At 40.3% G+C, this 21,581-nt stretch overlaps 2 protein-coding genes across 5 annotated transcripts; both read left to right on the plus strand.

The window, feature by feature from the left end:
* Nucleotides 1-3,620: 3,620 nt before the first annotated feature.
* Nucleotides 3,621-5,794, plus strand: LOC142664017 (trypsin-like). 2 transcript variants are annotated; one of them, XM_075842900.1, is made up of 5 exons: nt 3,621-3,687; nt 3,805-3,958; nt 4,391-4,644; nt 5,283-5,419; nt 5,645-5,794. In XM_075842900.1, exons 1-5 carry the CDS (start codon nt 3,648-3,650, stop codon nt 5,792-5,794), a joined length of 735 nt encoding a protein of 244 aa, XP_075699015.1. In that variant the 5' UTR covers nt 3,621-3,647. The 2 variants fall into 2 exon arrangements, with proteins under 2 accessions (XP_075699015.1, XP_075699014.1); XM_075842899.1 differs by having other exon boundaries at nt 3,648-3,704; nt 3,816-3,958.
* A 4,596-nt stretch (nt 5,795-10,390) lies between these two features.
* On the plus strand, nt 10,391-15,328 carry LOC142664015 (trypsin-like). 3 transcript variants are annotated; one of them, XM_075842898.1, is made up of 6 exons: nt 10,391-10,400; nt 13,460-13,504; nt 13,622-13,775; nt 14,181-14,434; nt 14,815-14,951; nt 15,179-15,328. In XM_075842898.1, the coding sequence occupies exons 2-6, from the start codon at nt 13,465-13,467 to the stop codon at nt 15,326-15,328; spliced, it is 735 nt and encodes a 244-aa protein (XP_075699013.1). In that variant the 5' UTR covers nt 10,391-10,400; nt 13,460-13,464. The 3 variants fall into 3 exon arrangements, with proteins under 3 accessions (XP_075699013.1, XP_075699012.1, XP_075699011.1); XM_075842897.1 differs by lacking the exon at nt 10,391-10,400 and having other exon boundaries at nt 13,438-13,504; XM_075842896.1 differs by lacking the exon at nt 10,391-10,400 and having other exon boundaries at nt 13,465-13,521; nt 13,633-13,775.
* The last annotated feature ends 6,253 nt before the right edge of the window (nt 15,329-21,581 follow it).

Below are 21,581 nucleotides of genomic sequence, written 5' to 3' on the forward strand. Positions count from 1 at the left end.
ACAGCGCAGGCGCAGCACCCGCAACTAGAAGAGAGGAGACAGAGGGCGGGCACTCGGCATCACAGCGACACTCGCAACCCCAAGGAAAGCGGTATAGCAGTGGTGAGTCTGTCTGTGTCTGTCTGTGTCGATCACCTCAAACAGCGTTTCCCCATGCTCTGTGTCTAGATCAGAAAGGAAGAAGAAAAATGAAAATGAACACCCGACATAAGTTGGGTTCATATAGTAACACCATGTGTACAACCGAAGTTGAATTAAAGTGAAATACATTATACATTATTAACAAATAAACAGAGTATGAATATATAAATGTACACAGTGAAAATAAATACATTATTGACAGATAAACACAGTGTGAGTAAATAAATAAGACAATAAATGTAGAAATATATAATTCAAATAGATGTGAAAAAAGTGAAATAAACCTAGGATCAAAAAAAGTTATTAATTTATATCAGTGAGTTAGGTACATGAAAAATCATGTAAAAAGACATCAAGTAATGAATATAAAAAATAATGAGACATCAGTGAAAAATAGAAACAAACAAATATTATTATAGGCAATGTGCCGATACCCATATCAAGGACATGGGAAGGAAAAAAGGGGGGATAGTTGTACTTTAGTGACATACAGAGAACTGGACCAGAAACATAATCCTTTTGGGAGTAATTAATATAGAAGACATCTCTTCTTAGTAGCATCTTTCTCCAATGATCGACCAGACTCCCGACAGATTCTTATCACCAGTGCCACACCACAGACATCCAAAGGGTCAATTATATAAGGTATTACTCGAACTCTAAACATGGACACAAAAAGAGACAATTAATATCATATATCAAACAGTAAGTCTCGGACAGAGAACCACAGCTAGCTAAAATCACTTAAAAAACAGCAATGGACAATTAGAATATTATAAGAAAGCAGAAAAGCTCAATTGTTCATTAAGCCCAAAGGGGGTCAAAGTACCCAGGGTGGTAATCCATCTGCATTCTTTCTGCTCCAAAATCTTTTTTCGCATTACCACCTCTGACTCCACAATGCACCATGTCTATGCCCCATACCAAAAAGGTTTTGGGGTCACATCCATGGTATAGCTTAAAGTGTTTCGGGATCGTTTTTAGTACTGATAAATCATCAATTTCTTTGGCGGCCCTTATGTCTCGAACATGTTCCCGAATACGGATTCTAAGTTGTCTAGATGTTCAACCGACATAAGCTTTCGTTGCGTAGTAAATGACGTGAGTCGAACTACATGAAATGTAGTGTAAGATTTTAAACCGATGTCCGTTTTTTGTAGAGGTGAAGGCAGTTTTCCGTGCTATATTAGCACATGCCACACAGTCACCACAAGGGTACCAGCCTTGGACTGGACCTCTTTTTGAAAAGGGATTTGATTGAAAAGGTACACAATGGCTTTTCACCAACATGTCCTTAAGATTTTTGCTTCTTCTAGCCGTCATCTGAGGTCTTACTGGCAAGGATGTCCCAAAGGCAGGTTCTGTATTTAAAACTGGCCAGTGTTTTGTTAGACTAGATCTCATAGTTTGCCACTGGTTATTGTAAGTAGAGATAAATCTGATCTTGTTATTGGCTGTATTTTCTTTTTTTACTCCAGTCGGATGTAGTAATTTCTTCCTTTCAGTTTTTTTGGCCCGATTGTATCCTTGTTTGATACATCTGTGGCTATATCCTCTGTCTTGGAATCTACTTCTCAGATCACATGACTGTTTCTCAAAATTCTCATCAGACGAGCAGATCCGCTTCATTCTAAGGAACTGACCAACCGGGACAGCCTTCAGTGTGGAGTATAGATGTGATGATGATGATGCATGTAAAAGGGAGTTGACGGACGTCTCTTTTCTAAAGACGTCCGTCTGTAATCTCCCCTCCTCATTTGCCTCAATGGAGATATCCAAAAAATCAACCTTATGTCTATCAAGGGTGTATGTCAACTTTATATGAAATGAATTGGCATTCAGTTCACATATGAACTCTGTCAGTTGTTGTTGTTGTTCAGTACCCTGCCAGATAATGAACACATCATCAATATAACGCAGCCAGAATGTTGACCGTTCCGTTAGCATGATGCAACAGAAGTCTGGATTCATCTGACCAGACTATGTTTTTCCACCACTCAGTGACCACTCAATTTTTGCCCACTCGAGTCTTGTCTTTCTGTTTCCCAGCAATGGCACTCAATCCGATCGTCTTATGTTATAGTCCATCCGTGCTAAGCAACGACGAGTTGTGCGTTAGTTGGTGCACCAGCGTTGTATGCAGCTGCATTTTGCTTGCACCGCCTGTTCATCTGAACGTTTCTTGACACCCTCCTCTGACCCCTTTCATCGACGAGTTGTTGACGTTCACAGGATCCCCTTGTGCTGAGTGTTTTTTCTCGATCACATAATTCTCAGATTACTCTTGACATGGGTCCACAAGAAAAGCCCACAAGGTTGGCATTTTTTTTAAATACTGGCTCCAGCGCTGTATATATACGGTGCCGTGATGACATAGGCTCAGGAGCTCAGCCCGCACCATCAACAGTGGGTGTCAGCTGTGACATACAGCTGACACATAACCATCCATAATGGAAGCCGGCTCTGATCTCAGCTGTTTAACTCCTTAGATGGCGCAGCACCTAAGAGGTTTTACAAAGAGAGGGGGCTCCCTCTGCAAGCCCATCAGAGCCCCAAGATGCGATTGCAGGGTGCTAATTGGTTGCCATGGAAGCCTGAGGCCTAACAAAGACCCCTGGGTCTACCATGGACATGGGAATATTAAGCCCTGCTTGTTGGTACAATATTGGCCGTCATAATACACTGCACTACATCAATATTGCAATGTATTATGTAAGAGATGAAGCGATCGCATAGTAAAGTCACAGTGGGACTAAAAATATTGAGAAAAAAAAAAGCTTCATAAAGTATACTAAATAAAATATCCTTATTTCCCTTACAAAATGCTTTGTTAGAGGGAGGGGGAATAAAAAAAAAAATTATTCTAAATAGGTAACGCTGCTCGGTAACAACTGTACTATAAACTTCTCACGTTATTTATCCCTCACAGTGAACGCCGTAAAAATAAAAAAGTTTTTTCTTCATCCTGCCTCCCAAAAAAGGAATACAAAGTTAATCAAAATGTCCTAAGTACCACAAAATGGTGCTAAAAAAAAACCCCTACAACTCATCCTGTAAAATATGATCCGTCATGAACTTTCATCGACAAAAAAAATAAAAAAGTTATTGCTCTTGGAGTGCGGCGACTCGAAAACAAATTATTTCGTACAAAAAGGTGTTTTCATTGTGAAAAAGTAGTAAAACATGACGAAAACTGTATAAATTCGGTGTCGTCGTAATTGTATCAACCCTCAAAATAGAGTTATAATGTTATTTATACTACGTAGTGAACACTGTCAAATATGAATTTAGTTTTTTAAGGATTTAATATGGAATCTGCTCCATTTTCCATGAATGAGATTTGAAGTCAAGGTCACTGATAAAGCCTGACACTATCAATAACCAACGCAATACACATTAACAGGGTACCTCATTATTTACACAACTGCGCAATGTCCAGAATTTGGACGAACCATATAAATACCAACAAGGTTTCCAGCAAACCAGTCACTGGACATATCCCAACCATGAAGCTTCTCCTGATCTGTGTGCTCCTCGGAGCAGCTGGTGAGTCTCCTAGATGGGTCATTCCAAGTCTCATATACATCTTCTTGGTTCTAGACGTAAAATTCTATATAATGTATAGGTATGAAAATACTCATACATAATGTTTTACTTTTACAGCTGCTTTTGAGGATGATGATAAGATTGTCGGAGGTTACACCTGCGCCAAGAACTCCGTCCCCTACATTGTGTCTCTGAACTCCGGCTATCACTTCTGTGGAGGATCCCTGATCAACAGCCTGTGGGTGATCTCTGCTGCTCACTGCTACAAGGCGTAAGTACAGCTCTATGGAGGATGCTCTGTGACTGGTTGTGATTCGCTTAATTGTCGTTTTTCTATTGTTTACAATATACACCTATCCACATTCATCATCCTTTATATTATATCAAATTTTAATATTATTGTGATGCAAAAATTTGAAAATATCTAGTTTTTGTATTGTCAAAATTTACCAAAATTTTTGCTTTGTAGTCCCAAAATGTGTTCTTGTACAAAGTGAACTGATCAATGGAATAAGAGGTCTATGTTTGTTCTAGAGCTATTATATTCCCCCCCCCCCCCCCGATTATATACTTGAATTGGTAAATTTAGTTAGGAAACGTTCTTCATAATACATGATATACAGTTTATCTGTCGTCGCCTCAAAAGTGACTGGCTATGAAATGTGTAGATTTTACCAACTGTCCATTATTTCTGTCCATCCAGGAGCGTTCAGGTCAGACTGGGAGAACACAACATCGTTACAAGTGAAGGTACCGAGCAGTTCATCAACTCTGCCAAAGTCCTCAGACATGCAAGCTGCAACTCCAGAACACTGGACAATGACATCATGTTGATCAAGCTGGCCTCTCCCGCTACCCTCAACTCCTACGTCCAGGCTGTGGGTCTGCCCAGTGGCTGCGCCGCCGCTGGCTCAAGTTGTCTGATCACCGGATGGGGAAATACCCTGAGCAGTGGAAGTACGTTAATACTCAGTCCCTTACAATATCTATATACATATATATATATATATATATATATATATATATATATATATATATATATATATATATATATATATAAAAACAAAAACAATAGTTGGGTTAAATTTCATAATGGGAGCATAGCCTGCTCTCTTCTTCGTCTTCCCCTTTTTCCCACCGCAGCCTGCCTTGCTTGCCACAACAGGGGTTATGGGACCCCCATTCTCCCAATATGTGGAGACAAGTATTTATGTTTTCTACATATGTTTTCCTTTCTCCCTCTCTTTATTGAAATGAATGGCAGTGATAAGTGAGAGTGGTCGTTAGTTTCTGTAGCCTCCACCACTGGAGTGACCTCACACGTAGAGTCATATCTGCATTGAAAATAGGAACGGGACGCCATCTGTGACATGACATCTCTGGCTTGTTCTAAAAGGCAGCACTAAAAAAAAACTTGAATGGTCTAAATAGTTATCAAGTGAAAAGCAAATGTTGTAGGCACCAGATTAGCCACTGGCACCTGTTGCCGACTCATTGACCTTAAATAAAGCAGGTCCAGCATAAATTATTCATTTCTCTCCAGTTCATGCATTTCAATGATTGTAAACTCATCACAATTATTTGTCTCTTTATAGCCAACTACCCCGATCTCCTCCAGTGCGTGAGCGCCCCCATCCTGACCACTGCCCAGTGTACCAGCGCCTACCCAGGAGAGATCACCAGCAACATGATCTGTGTTGGATACCTGGAAGGTGGCAAGGATTCCTGCCAGGTAAATGTTAACATTTTTTATTCAAAGCATTTAAAGACCAATTTTTTGTACTGCTAGACCATTTCCACTGGTTCGACCTCAAGATTTCATAGATATCAGCTATATAATATCCTAATGTCTGCGAATTAAGCAAGAAGAGTCTCATGTCCTCTTTGTACAGTGTTAAATGGTCCAAAATGTATCATCAGTGGTAGATTATTTTAACAATGTTCCTCTTTTCCTCAGGGTGACTCTGGTGGACCCGTGGTCTGCAATGGACAGCTCCAGGGTATTGTATCTTGGGGATATGGCTGTGCCCTCAGGAACTATCCCGGTGTCTACACCAAGGTCTGCAACTTCAACTCCTGGATCTCCAGCACCGTTGCCGCCAACTAAAGTCTTTAAGGAAACCAATGTTGATATTATTCCGTCTCCTGTCATTAAACATCATGAGTTTTTTCATTACCTGGAGTTTTATGCAATAAATATTAAATAAACATATCTATTCATTATAAGAAACACAAGATTTCATTTTTGTTTTATAAAAAAATAAAATACAAAACAATGTAAACATTAGGAGAGAGCTCTACCTGCATTTGGGCCATTTTAGGCAGTGAGGAACCTAGAGGAGAGGTCTCCATAGCAGACATCAAAATGCACCCCCATTGTGATGCTGGGGCTTTCCACGAATGATCGAAGGGCCTGGTGTTCTTTCCAGCTATATACCAAGTCCATGACCATTGCACCAATTCCTCACGTTCTTTCTTGCTGACAATACAGTTCATCTGGAGATAAGAGTCCGCACAGGTTCTCTAAAAGGGTTGGGACCCCTCCCTCTCTCTCCAAGGACTGCCGTATGGTCTACCTATCTATGGTACTCTATATAAACCCATGGCTCTACTTGCCCCCAAAGTTGCTTTTACTTGAATGGTTCCATTACAGAGTACCCCTACTGTCCTCTACTAGGGCACAACGTAAGCCTGAAAGCTGAGCAGTGCTATCATGGGCCACCTAGGCACGTATACTCCACAGTTGTGTCCACCTTTACTTCTTCTTGAATTGCATTAAGTTATTCAATTTGTCATGATACCAATTCAACACGATCTTGCGACATCCAGTAAAAAAACATATGTATATGTTTTTCACCTAGGCATCTATGGGCGACGGATGCATCTGATGGATGCCATCGTCAACTATCCGTCGTCCATCTTTGTTCATATTTCGTGCCATACATCTCAGGATTTAGAGAAAAAGTAAAGGAGGACACCTCTTTAATCACATAATGTTACAATGATGACTACTCCCCTGCAGGATAGGACACCAGTAATAATGAGGCTTGTAAAATGCTAAGGTCTCTTGCACATGACCGTTGTACCACTCGGCACCGTTTTTGACGGCATCCGAGTGGCACCCGATAGTCTTCACTGACCCATTCACTTAAGCGGGTGACTCGGGTCCATGAAAAATTGTCCGGGTCTCCGATCTGAGGAAAGATAGAACATCTCCTATCTTTCCTCGGATTACTGACGGGACTCGGACGGCACACTCGGTCGTGTGCATGAGGCGTTAGATGTAGTAATACTGTAACTCATTGTTTATGTTTGGCCTTTGCCTGCACATTGTTTGCAGCTGACAATTTCACATTTTTACCACATTGGGAGGAGCTTAGTTTTGTGGACCGCCCACTGACATCTATGTAGGTAGAGGTAATCACCAAACGGCTGACTCAGAATGGTATAATTACACTACGTCTGCATTTACGTCGGATGTATACAGCATATCGGGAGGATTTCCAGCGTATACCTCCATAGGAATCCTCCGATGCATGCCATGGAATAGACGTACAGTGGTATACATTGTCCATTAGCACCCATGTAAAAAAAATATTTATTGGGCAGTATACGTTTTTTTTTTACTGGACGTCTACGTATGGAAATGAAAAGTCAACTCTGATATTCCACGGAGTTAAAAAAAAGGCAGTCATCTGGACATCACACGCCACACATCTCAGGATATGTGGAGATATGAGGAAAGGTAACGAAGGACACGTCTGTAGTTAGGTAATAGAAGAAGGGCATAGATATATGCCGGTACATTCAAGTTAAAAAAAATACAAAACAAAAATCCCCTTTGGGATAAAAAAATAAATGCTAAAATTAATTTAAAAATAAATTATGTTAAATAAAAAAATCTGTTAAAAAAATACACACAAATAATTTTTGTTTTTTTAAATAAATAAATATAAAATACTATACAGATATTTGGTATAGTCATGAATGTAACAATCTCAACAACAAATGTATAGCATCATTTATGATGACCCATGGATGCTTTAAAAAAAAAATAAAAAAAAAAATAGCAAATTCAAAATTAATATAAATTAAGCGATAATTTAAATGTGGCCAAAAATGTCACCTACATGAAGTACAAGTCAATCCTGCAAAAAACAGACTCTCATACAGCTACGTCCAACAAACAAGAATAACGAAATTGTACTGGTCCTCAAGGCCAAAATTTGCCCGGTCCTTAATGGGTTAAACAACAGCTAACTATCACTGCCTATTAACCTTAATCTAAATAAAGACCAACTCCACATGACTTTGGAAGAAAGGGCCACAAAGGCTTCTCTATTAATAACATACAGAACAAATTTGTATAGAAAATACCAATATATACGAAATAACATTATATAAATAACTACATATATATCTCAGTCATATAAACCATAGGAACGGGGTCTTTGAAGGTCCTCCAGATATTACCTCAAATGGGTTCAGGGGCTGCCGATCTGTCCTGTCACTGGATGCACTAAGGGTCTTTTACAGGGTAGATTGGAGGTTGCTTTGGAGAGTTATGGAGGGTTTGGAATCTGACAATTTATTAAATGGGTGCAATTTTTGTATCATGGCCCTCAGGCTTCGGAGAGTCGGGTCCGTGAAGTAAATGGGTTCGTGAAAACTATCGGGTGCCACTCGGATGCCGTGAAAAATGGCCCGAGTGGCACTCGGTCGTGTGCAAGAGGTCTTTATTTCAAAGAAATAATATTGCCAGCATATATGTCGCGGTCACAGGGTATGTGGACCCACTAGGCCGCTCCATAGTCTATATGAAAGTCAATAGTAGATAGTGACGCTTAGATACCTGAACTAGTCCAGATGGTGGCTGTGGCTTCAGCACAGATGGAGAGGGTTGCAGCAGTCAGCGCCAGACGTGGCAGGCAGTATCCGATGTGGCAGATGACACTGGACGTGGCAGAAGACACAGGACGTGGCAAACGACAGCAGGTGCAGTAGACACGACTCCAACACTGGAAGGCACAGGAACAAGAACAGTAAGGGATACAGGAACAGGTAACAGGGCACGGGTAACAACGGGAACGGGAAACACTAAGGGACCATTTATAAGACAGACTGGGATAAACTAACAACGCTCAGGCAAGGACCAGAAGGACTGGGGCCTTCTTATAGACCAGGAAATCATGGGCCGTTGATGATGATGATTTCCTGATGGGCGCGCTGGCCCTTTAAGGATGGGCACGAGCTTGCGCGCGCACCCTACAGGACACAGCAGAACGGAGTGGCAGTGAGTGCTGGTGTCTCCTAGGAAGGAGATGGGGACCAGCGCTCACGGATCCATGGCTGCGGGCGTCGGGAGTTGAGTAAACACACAATATACATTAATTATTTTAGCCTGACATATTCTGAACGACTTGTAGTTGAATTTCGGTTGTTGAAGGTTGTGGTTCTGGACAACAAAGCCATAAGTAAAAAAATGACAAATTACTGATCGATCTCGGGCTTAATTTGTGGCTTGGTCTTGGCTCCCATTGATACAACGCAGATCTGTAATTTGATACGAGCGACTTACAACTACAGCGCCCAACAAAAGAATCCCACACGGCCGAACAACTTTTCCACAGATATCTGTCTTCGGTCGGCATCGGTCACGCTCACTTGTGCCATAAAAAGGCACCAACAGTCGACAGACAATGGTCTAAATCTGTCATTTCAAAATCTGTAGTGTACGGCCAACTTAAGGCTCGCATCTCTCCAGTTATGCACATTGGTGAAATGGAGTCCACAACTGTAAAAGTGTCTTCCTGCTGTACTCTCAATAATTCTTCATACCATTTGGTAGCTTAGATCTTTTTCATGAATTTCAATAAGACGGTACGACTTACTCTCATAGAGCTATAAATGTATTCAATGAAACCAAAGAGTAGAATAGTAGCCGGAGTATTTAGTATCTCCATGTTTAATATCGACCTCCCGGTATGATTGGATATAAGATCCTGTCCACCATATATGGATATTTGAAAAATCCAGAAAAACTTCCATTCATCTCTACTGGTTGACGGTACAATCTTGACATCATTTTGTAATTAACTTTTTGATATTAGGTGGATGTTGATAAACATAACATTTTGGTCTACAACTGATCTATCAGGACTCTAATGTGGTCATTTCCGATCATTCAGTCTTCAACTTCTAGATGTTTGATGGGAGGTTCGATCCCCACCGATCTTGTTACATATCAGACCTTTTAGATGTGGTGTGTGATATGGGATTCTTTTGTAGTTCAAATTGTGTCTTTCTTTTAACTTATTAAAAAAAACTATAAATGACTATAAGACGCACCCAGCTTTTAGACATAACTTTTAGATTTTTATATCGATTGAGGGTTTATTTTTTGCGGGACAAGTTGTAGTTTTCATTGGCACCCAGTTTTGGTACATACAATTTTTTGATAATTTTTTATTCCATTTTTGGTAGCGCTAAGGTGACCAAAAAACAAAGATCCTGGTGCTTTAAATTTTATTTTTTTACGGCATTCACCGTGCGAGTTAAATAATGGTATATTGTAATAATTCGGACTTTTACAGATGCAGCGATACCAATTTTTTTTTTCTTGTGCATGGGGATAAATTGGAAACCTCTATTTTTTTGAACTTTTAATATTTTTTGTATTTTTTTTTACACTCTACAAATTTATCAAACTTTTTTTTTTAAACATTTTCTAAGCTCCTCTAGGGGACTTGAACCAGCGATCATTAGATTGCTTGTACAATACACAGATGAGTTAGGAAAACAGCGTAACTCGCTAAGCTACGCTGTTTCCGTAACTCCCATTATAGTGAATGGCAGTTACAGAAGCAGCGTAGCATGAAAGCTACTCTGTTTCCTTAACTACTATACAGTTCTATGGGAATTACAGAAACAGTGTAGCTTAGCGAGATACGCTGTTTCCGTACTCAACCATGTAATCATTATGTGTCCGGGGAGCACAAAAAACTGAGTTTAGGGGGCCCTGTTCTAGAGATAGGTGCGGGTCCAAGAGATGAGACCCACATCTATCTGACATTTATGACATATCTTGTGGATATGTCATAAATGTCCTTCATGGGAAGATCCCTATAAATGCCGCAGTCGCTATTGACTGCGGCATTTAAATAGTTAAACAGCCAGGAACAGATGTTCCTGGCCGTTAGGGCGGCGCGTAAAACACAGCTGACACCTGCAGTGTATCGCACTCCAAACATCATCCTCCCGCTCCATGATGTGCCGGCACGTCATGAGTCTGGAAGGGGGTTAATTAAGGAATCAGTCAGGGGGTCTGGCACTGCCGGGTCCCTTGACTGCCGACTATAAGAGGCAGGGAGTTTTAGAAAGATTTATTCTTGCTAAAAACTACGTCTTATAGTCCGAAAAATACGGCATATGCATTGTCAAGTGTGAAAAAGTTTTGCTGTTTGCATGGACTGGGAAGGCTCATGCAACCAGCTATATTACAATGACAAATGTGGCATCTAAGGAGTGATATGGGGCTCTCACTGTCAGGCCATCAGTGCCCACCGATGAGATTACAGAGTGCCAACAGGTTGAAATGGCAGCCAGGCACCTAACATATCGGTATTTGCCTAGTAAAGTTTAATTTAAAAAAAAAAGGTTCTTCCAAAAAATAAAATATATAACTCCCTATATTTTTATTTCAAAATATTTTATAATATTTTATAAATATAAAATGTTATACATATATACACTGAATGGCCACTTTATTAGAGACACCCGTCTAGTAGCACGTTGGACCTCCTATGGCCTTCAGAACTGCAACAATTCATCATGGCATAGATTCTACTAGGTGTTGAAATTGTTCTGCAGGAATTTTGTGGAATTTTGAGGAAAAGGATCACATCTCACAGTAAAGTATTCTACTGCCGTAGGGTTCACAGCCAACATGAAGGGATGAACTTGGTCGTCCACATTGCTTAGGTAAGTCCTAATGTTCAATGTCTTTCCACAGGTATCAGGGGACCCATGGTGTGCCAAGAAAACCTTGCCTACACAATTACCGCATCTCCACCAGCCTGAAGTCTTCACACCGGACAGGACGGGTTCATTGATTTATGCTGCTTGCGCCAAATTATGGCCATCCCGTTATCATGGTGCAACAGAAGTCTGGATTCATCTGACCAGCCAATATTTTTCCACTACTCAGTGATACCATTTTTGCCCACTGGAGTCTTGTCTTTCTGTTTCCCAGCAATGACACTCAACCATTCGTCCATCTGTGCGAAGCAACGACGAGTTGTGCATTCAGACACATAAGTTATAGCACCAGCATTGTATGCAGCTGCATTTTGCTTGCACCGCCTGTTAATCTGAACGTTTCTTGACACCCTCCTCTGACCCCTTTCATCGACGAGTTGTTGACGTTCACAGGATCCCCTTGTGCTGAGTGTTTTTTCTCGATCACATAATTCTCAGTTTGTTTAAATACTGGCTCCAGCGTTGTAAATATACGGCACAGTGATGGCATAGGCTCAGGAGCTCAACCAGCACCATCAACAGTGGGTGTCAGCTGTAACATACAGCTGACACCTCACCATCCATAATGGAAGCGGGCTCTGATCTCAGCTGTTTAACTCCTTAGATGGTGCAGCACCTGAGAAGTTGCAAGCCCATCAGAGCCCCAAGATGCAATTGCAGGGTGCTAATTGGTTTCTATGGCAGCTGGAGGCCCTGGGTCTACCATGGACATGGGCCTATTAAGCCCTTCTCGTCAGTACAATATTGGCCGGCATAATACACTGCACTACATCAATATTGCAATGTATTATGTAAGAGATGAAGCGTTCGCATAGTCAAGTCACATAGTGGGACTAAAAATGTTGAAAAAAAAAAAAAAAAGATTAAGAAAGTGTACTAAATAAAATATCCTTATTTCCCTTACAAAAGGGGGAATAAAACTTTTTATTCAAAATTGATAACGCTGCATCGGTAACAACTGTACTATAGACTTATAACTTTATGTATCCCTCACAATGAACACTGTAAAAATAAAAAAGTTTTTCTTCATCCTGCCTCCCAAAAAAGGAATTAAAAAAGTTAATCAAATAGTCCTAAGCACCCCAAAATGGTGCTAAAAAAAACCCAACTACAACTCATCCTGTAAAATACGCGCCCTCATGACGTTTTATCGACAAAAAATAAAAAAGTTATTACTCTTGGGGTGCGGTGACACAAAAACAATTGATTTTATACAAAAAGGTATTTCATTGTGGAAAAGTAGTAAAAGATGTCTAAAACTGTATAAATTCGGTATCGCCGTAATCGTATCGACCAACAAAATAGAGATATTATGTTATTTATACTACGTAGTGAACACTGTAAAATAAAAAAATCCAGTGTAAAATTGCTATTTTTCTTTTGCACTTCCAATACATTTACATTATACAAACCCCAAAATGGTTCTATTTAAAAATACGCCTCACACTAAAAAAAAATAAAACATGACTACATCGACAGCAAAAATAAAAAAGTTTTTGCTTTTGAAATGCAAATATGAATTTTGCTTTTTAAGGTTTTAATATGGAATCTGCTCCATTTTCCATGAATGAGATTTGAAGTCAAGGTCACTGATAAAGCCTGACACTATCAATAACCAACGCAATACACATTAACAGGGTACCTCATTATTTACACAACTGTGCAATGTCCAGAATTGGGACGAACCATATAAATACCAACAAGGTTTCCAGCAAACCAGTCACTGGACATATCCCAACCATGAAGCTTCTCCTGATCTGTGTGCTCCTCGGAGCAGCTGGTGAGTCTCCTAGATGCGTCGTTCCAAGTCTCATATACATCTTCTTGGTTCTAGACGTAAAATGCTATATAATGTAAAGGTATGAAAATACTAATACATAATGTTTTACTTTTACAGCTGCTTTTGAGGATGATGATAAGATTGTCGGAGGTTACACCTGCGCCAAGAACTCCGTCCCCTACATTGTGTCTCTGAACTCCGGCTATCACTTCTGTGGAGGATCCCTGATCAACAGCCTGTGGGTGATCTCTGCTGCTCACTGCTACAAGGCGTAAGTACAGCTCTATGGAGGATGCTCTGTAAATGGTTGTGATTCGCTTAATTGAAGTTTTTCTATTGTATACAATATACACCTATCCACATTCATCATCCTTTATATTATATCAAATTTTAATATTTTTCTGATGCAAAAATCTGAAAATATCTAGTTTTTGTATTGTTAAAATTTACCAAAATTTTTGCTTTGTAGTGCTAAAATGTGTTCTTGTACACCGTGAACTGATAAATGGAATAATAGGTCTATGGTTGTCCTAGACCTATTATATTTCCCCGATTATATCCTTGAATTGGTAAACTTAGTTAGGAAACATTTACAGTTTATCTGTCGTCGCCTCAAAAGTGACTGGCTATGAAATGTGTAGATTTTACCAACTCTCCATAATTTCTGTCCATCCAGGAGCGTTCAGGTCAGACTGGGAGAACACAACATCGTTACAAGTGAAGGTACCGAGCAGTTCATCAACTCTGCCAAAGTCCTCAGACATGCAAGCTACAACTCCAGAACCCTGGACAATGACATCATGTTGATCAAGCTGGCCTCTCCCGCTACCCTCAACTCCTACGTCCAGGCTGTGGGTCTGCCCAGTGGCTGCGCCGCAGCTGGCTCAAGTTGTCTGATCACCGGATGGGGAAATACCCTGAGCAGTGGAAGTACGTTAATACTCAGTCCCTTACAATATCTATATACATATATATATATATATATATATATATATATATATATATATATATATATATATATATATATATATATATATAAAAAAACAAAAACAATAGTTGGGTTAAATTTCACAATTTAAATTTCAGCGGAAGTACGTTAATACTCAGTCCCTTACAATATTGATAATAATGGCTACATTAAAAAAAAAAACAACAACAATAGTTTCGTTAAATTTCATAATGGGAGCATAGCCTGCTTTCTTCTTAGTCTTCCCCTTTTGCCCACCGAAGGTCCAGCTTAAATTTCATTTATCTCCAGTTCATGCATTTCAATGATTGTAAACTCATCACATTTATTTGTCTCTTTATAGCCAACTACCCTGATCTCCTCCAGTGCGTGAGCGCCCCCATCCTGACCACTGCCCAGTGTACCAGTGCCTACCCAGGAGAGATCACCAGCAACATGATCTGTGTTGGATACCTGGAAGGTGGCAAGGATTCCTGCCAGGTAAATGTTAACACTTTTTATTGAAAGCATTTAAAGACCATTTTTTTTGTACTGCTAGACCATTTCCACTGATTCGATCTCAAGCTTTCATAGATATCAGCTATATAATATCCCAATGTCTGCGAAATAAGCATGAAGAGTCTCATGTCCTCTTTGTACAGTGTTAAATGGTCCAAAATGTATCATCAGTGGTGGATTTATTTTAACAATGTTCCTCTTTTCCTCAGGGTGACTCTGGTGGACCCGTGGTCTGCAATGGACAGCTCCAGGGTATTGTATCTTGGGGATATGGCTGTGCCCTCAGGAACTATCCTGGTGTCTACACCAAGGTCTGCAACTTCAACTCCTGGATCTCCAGCACCGTTGCCGCCAACTAAAGTCTTTAAGGAAACCAATCTTCATATTATTCCGTCTCCTGTCATTAAAGATCATGAGTTTTTTCATTACCTGGAGTTTTATGCAATAAATACTAAATAAACATATCTATTCACTATAAGGAACTCAAGATTTCATTTTTGTTTCATAAAAAATTGAAATACAAAACAAAGTAAACATTAGGAGAGAGCTCTACCTGCATTCGGGTCATTTTAGGCAGTGAGGAACCTAGAGGAGAGGTCTCCATAGCAGGCATACAAATGCACCCCCATTGTGAATCTGGGGCTTACTACGCAAGATCGAAGGGCCTTTCCAGCTATGTACCATTTCCATGACCATTGCACCAATTCCGCACGTTCTTTCTTGCTAACAATACAGTTCATCTGGACATGAGAGTCCGCACAGGTTCTCTAGAAGGGTTGGGACCCTTCCCTCTCTCTCCAAGGACAGCCGTATGGTCTACCTATCTATGGTACTCTATGTAAATGCTTGGCTCTACTTGCCCACAAAGTTGCATTTACTTGAATGGTGCCATTACAGAGTACCCCTACTGTCCTCTACTTTGGCACAACGTTAGCCTGAAAGCTGAGCAGTGCTATCCTGGGCCACCTAGGAACGTATACTCTACAGTTGTGTCCACCTTTACTTCTTCTTGAATTGCATTAAGTTATACAATTTGTCATGATACCAATTCAACACAATCTTGCGACATCCAGTAAAAAGACATATATCTATATGTTTTTTTACCTAGGCATCTATGGGCGACAGATGGGATGCATCTGATGGATGCCATCGTCAACTATCCGTCATCCATAGATGCCTATGTAAAAAAACATATACGTTCAATGTATACATTTTTAGACTAGGTGGCTGTGACGTATATGTTTTTTAAAATGGGAGTCTTTAGGCAACATATGGCTTCCGTCAGAGGCATTCTCCGGAGGCATATGGTTGTTTTTTTTACATCTTTGTTCATATTTCGCGCCATACATCTTGGGATTTAGAGAAAAAGTAAAAGAGGACACCTCTGTAATCACATAATGTTACAATGATGACTACTCCCCTGCAGGATAGGACACCAGTAATAATGACGCTTGTAAAATGCTAAGGTCTCTTGCACAAGACTGTTGTGCCACTCGGGCCATTTTTGACGGCATCCGAGTGGCCCCCGATAGTCTTCACTGACCCATTCACTTTAGCGGACGGTGCACACTGTCGTGTGCATGAGGCGTTAGATGTAGTAATACTGTACCTCATTGTTTATGTTTGGCCTTTGCCTGCACATTGTTTGCAGCTGACAATTTCACATTTTTACCACATTGGGAGGAGCTTCGTTTTGTGGACCGCCCACTGACATCTATGTAGGTAGAGGTAATCACCATACGGCTGACTCAGAATGGTCTACTCACCCTCCGTCTGCATCTACGTCGGATATATACAGTATATCGGGAGGATTTCCAGCGTATACCTCCATAGGAATCCTCCGATCCGTGCCATGGCATAGACGTACAGCGACATACATTGTTCATTAGCAACATGTAAAAAAAAAAATGATTGCCCGGTATAAGTTTTTTTTTACTGGACGTCTACGTATGGAATTGAAAAGTCAACTCTGATATTCCACGCAGTTAAAAAAAGGCAGTCATCTGGACATCACACGCCACACATCTCAGGATATATGTATATTTGAGGAAAGGTAACGAAGGACACGTCTGTAGTTAGTTAATAGAAGAAGGGCATTGGTATATGCCGGAACATTCAAGTTAAAAAATATACAAAACAAAAATCCCCTTTGGGATTAAAACAAATGCAAAAATTAATAAAAAAAATAATTATATTAAATAAAAACAATCAGTAAAAACATACACACAAATTCAGATTTTTTTAAATAAATATAAAATAATATAAACATATTTGGTATAGTCACGAATGTAACAACCTGAACAACAAATGTATAGCATCATTTATGATGACCCATGGATGCTTTAAAAAAAAAAAAAAAGTAGCAAAACAACTTTTTTTCTTCATTTTTGTCAAATTAAAAATTGATATAAATTAAAAGATAATGCAAATGTGCCAAAAATGTCACCTACATGAAATACAAGTCAATCCTGCAAAAAACAAACTCTCATACAGCTACGTCCAACAAACAAGAATAAAGAAATTGTACTGGTCCTCAAGGCCAAAATTTCCTCAGTCCTTAAGGGGTTAAACAACAACTAACTATCACTACCTATTAACCTTAATCGAAATAAAGACCAACTCCACATGACTTTGAAAGAAAGGGCCACAAAGGCTTCTCTATTAATAACATACAGAACAAATTTGTATATAAAATACCAATATATACGAAATAACATTATATAAATAACTACATATATATCTCAGTCATATAAACCATAGGAACGGGGTCTTTGAAGGTCCTCCAGATATTACCTCACATGGGTTCAGGGGCTGCCGATCTGTCCTGTCACTGGATGCACTAAGGGCCTTTTACAGGGTAGATTGTAGGTTCCTTTGGAGAGTTATGGAGGGTTTGGGATCTGACATAATTTATTAAATGGGTGCAATTTTTGTATCATGGCCCTCAGGCTCCGGAGAGTCGGGTCCGTGAAGTGAATGGGTCCGTGAAAACTATCAGGTGCCACTCGGATGCCGTGAAAAATGACCCGAGTGGCACTCGATAGTGTGCAAGAGGTCTTTATTCCAAAGAAATAATATCGCCAGCATATACATTAATTATTTTAGCCTGTCATATTCTGAACGACTTGCAGTCTAATTTCGGTTGGTGAAGGTTGCGGTTTTGGACAACAAAGCCATAAGTTAAAAAATTTCAAATTACTGATTGATCTCGGGCTTAATTTGTGGCTTGGTCTTGGCTCCCATTGATAGAATGCAGATCTGTAATTTGATATGAGCGACTTTACAATTACAGCGCCCAACAAAATAATCCAACACGGTTGATGAACTTTTCCACAGATATCTGTCTTCGGTCGGCATCGGTCACGCTCACTTGTGCCATGAAAAGGCACCAACAGTCGACAGACAATGGTCTAAATCTGTCTTTTCAGAAGTCCAAAATCTGTAGTGTATGGCAAACTTAAAGAGACTCTGTCACCACATTATAAGTGCCCTGTCTCCTACATAATGTGATCGGCGCTGTAATGTAGGTGACAGTAATGCTTTTTATTTTAAAAAATGATCTATTTTCACAACGTTAGGAGCGATTTTGGTTTATGCTAATGAGTTTCTTAATGCCCAAGTGGGCGTATTTTTACTTTCGACCAAGTGGGCGTTGTACAGAGGAGTGTATGACGCTGACCAATCGGCATCATGTACTCCTCTCCATTCATTTAGACAGCAGAATCGCGTTCTTACTAGAACATGATCTGCAGCCACATACACAGCGATTCTGCTTGATTAACATTAATCCAGTGTCCTGATAATGAATACACATGACCATCCAGCCTGGACGTCATGTGTACTCAGAATCCTGACACGTCTGAATCTTTTCTGTGAGATTCCAGCAACGGAAACGAAATCTCGCGAGATTACGGTGGTAAACGAGATTTCGTTTCCCGTGCTGTAAATCTCTGGTTTGCAAAGGGGTCTGTCCTTCTCTCCCACGGGCAAATTCGATCTTTTTACCACTATTAAAGATTTGGCTCTTTTCTCTAGAAAATTACTTTGTAAAAAGCACTTCGGTAGAAGGGATCATAGTATCCCCATGTGCTCACCGGTAGAGCAACAGGCATTTGATGCCCTCATTTCACTGCTAGAAGAACAGGAGGTCAAAACTGACCCCAGACTCCCCATGCATCTGTGCCGCCGTTCTCAATATTTCCCCCCTCTCGCGCTATGCCCCTCAGTGGACGTTTTTTTCAAATTGGTTAAAAAAGATCTAGAAACTATTTCTGACTTTGATACACCTCGTAATCTCAACTATAAGGAAAGGCAGGCTATTTTGGAGCTTAGAAAACTCAGAGATGTGATTATTAAACCAGTCGACAAGGGGGGCAATGTTGTATTATGGCCGGCACAGATGTATGAATGTGAGGCTTTTCGTCAACTCGACATGAGTCATTGCTATCACAGGTTACCATCGGACCCAACGCTAGTCTTCAAAGGAGAACTTGATAGCTTATTACAAAGGGGCGTGGATGCTAATATTATCCATTCTAAATTGAGGGAGGGCCTGTCTGTGGATTTTCCTATCAAGCCCACGTTCTATTTACTGCCCAAAGTGCACAAAAATGTTACCTGCCCCCCTGGTCGTCCGATAGTATCGGGGACTAGTGGCTTGTGTGAGAACATCTGCAGATTTGTGGATTTTTATCTACAGAAATGTGTGGAGACCCTACCGTCTTACATTAGGGATACCACAGATATGTTACAACGACTCGATGGGTTGCACCTTGAGGATGATATGTTTTTGGTTACGTGTGACGTGGAGTCCCTGTATACGTCTATATGCCACGACCACGGGATCCGAGCATCTAGACATTTCCTACAGATGACTAATCATGACCCGGACCTTATAGAGTTTATTTTAGGTCTCCTTGACTTTGCATTAACACACAATTTTTTTGTATTTAAGGATTGCCTCTTCCTACAGCTCCAGGGGACAGCAATGGGGGCCACTTGTGCGCCTTGATATGCTAACTTGTTCCTGGGGCTGTGGGAGAGAGACACTGTGCAACAAACTCCGGGTCATGATTCAGTGCTCCTGTGGTCGAGGTATATAGATGATATTTTATTTATCTGGCAGGGCTCCACGTCCAATCTAGAATCGTTTCTTGGTTCCCTAAATAGGAATGATATCAATATCAAACTCACGTGGCAGTATAGTCAAACTCGTGTTGATTTCTTGGATATCTGTATTTGTAGAGATGACAGTGGTTTCATTTCCACCGATATTTTTAGGAAAAAAACCTCCACAAATGCCCTCCTCCATGCTACATCTGCCCACTATCCGAAGGTCACTACATCTATACCTGTGGGCCAGTTTCTGAGGGCTAAGCGTATCTGCTCCAATGACAGCAACTTTGAGCGCCAAGCATTGGATCTGACGGCAAGATTTCAGAGTCGTGGGTATAGTCAGAGAGTCATTAAGAGAGGATATCTCAGAGCTAAAAACTCGACTCGCGATTAACTTCTGGTAAGTAGGCCCAAGAAGCCTAAAATAGATCAGAATGTTAGATTTATCACCACTTTTAATCCCCATTGGACTAAGATCCGTGATATCCTGCAAAAGCACTGGCGGGTACTTCTCACTGATCGAGATTTGGCAGGGGTTTTACCCAATTATCCCTCCATCACTTGGAGGCGATCCAAAAATTTGAAGGACCTCTTGACAGCTAGTCATTACATTCCTAGCGCTCCCCCTAATCCATTCGGGAGTAAAGGTCCCCCTTGGGGGTCGTATAACTGCGGTAAATGTTCCGCTTGCAAATATGTTCCACATACCTTCAACTTTTACAGCTCTAATAGAGGGAAAGAATATAAAATTGTTTATAATATTACGTGCAGCACAGTAGCTGTGGTGTATTTTGCCACTTGTCCTTGTGGTCTTATCTATGTAGGTATGACCACTAGGCAACTGAAGGTGCGGGTACTGGAACATGTTGGCAAAATCAAGTCGGCTTCCAATGCTTTGGATGTGGATAAACTCCAGCCTGTTGCGCGACATTTCCGCGAATTCCACTCCTGCAATCCTAGGGGTTTTGAGGTACGCGGTATTGATAGGGTCTCCCTGGGCTGCAGAGGTGGGGATGTACGTTTGGCTTTGCTAAGAAAAGAAATGAAGTGGATTACGTTATTAAATACTATAGCCCCATTTGGGTTAAACGAAGCCACTAGTTTCAGGTCTTTTTTGTAAACTCTTTAACCATGCGTGAATTTTAAAAATATTTGTCTAGGGTTTTTTTCTTGTCTTTTATTCTATTTTTTTTGTTACAGTTTATCCCCTCTAGCGAATGGGCATAGTGAACGGGTCTTTTCATTGGTGAAGATTTCGTTTGGCTACAATTGAAGATTTGAAGTAGAGAAGAAACACACATATATTTCTATACGATATATTTTTTACATGTTGTGTATATTCTTATATTTTCGTGTTATTACTGATATTTTTTGTATATAAGCGCTGTAGTGTGGAGTTCTATATGTATATACTTATACTATACTGCACAGAATTATGTCTCGAGTATACTTACTGTCATGATATTTGGTATGGTTATTTAGATTTGTGGTACTTAC

This window comes from Rhinoderma darwinii, chromosome 11, assembly GCF_050947455.1.
Source record: "Rhinoderma darwinii isolate aRhiDar2 chromosome 11, aRhiDar2.hap1, whole genome shotgun sequence".
In the NCBI taxonomy this organism is placed as follows: domain Eukaryota; kingdom Metazoa; phylum Chordata; class Amphibia; order Anura; family Rhinodermatidae; genus Rhinoderma; species Rhinoderma darwinii.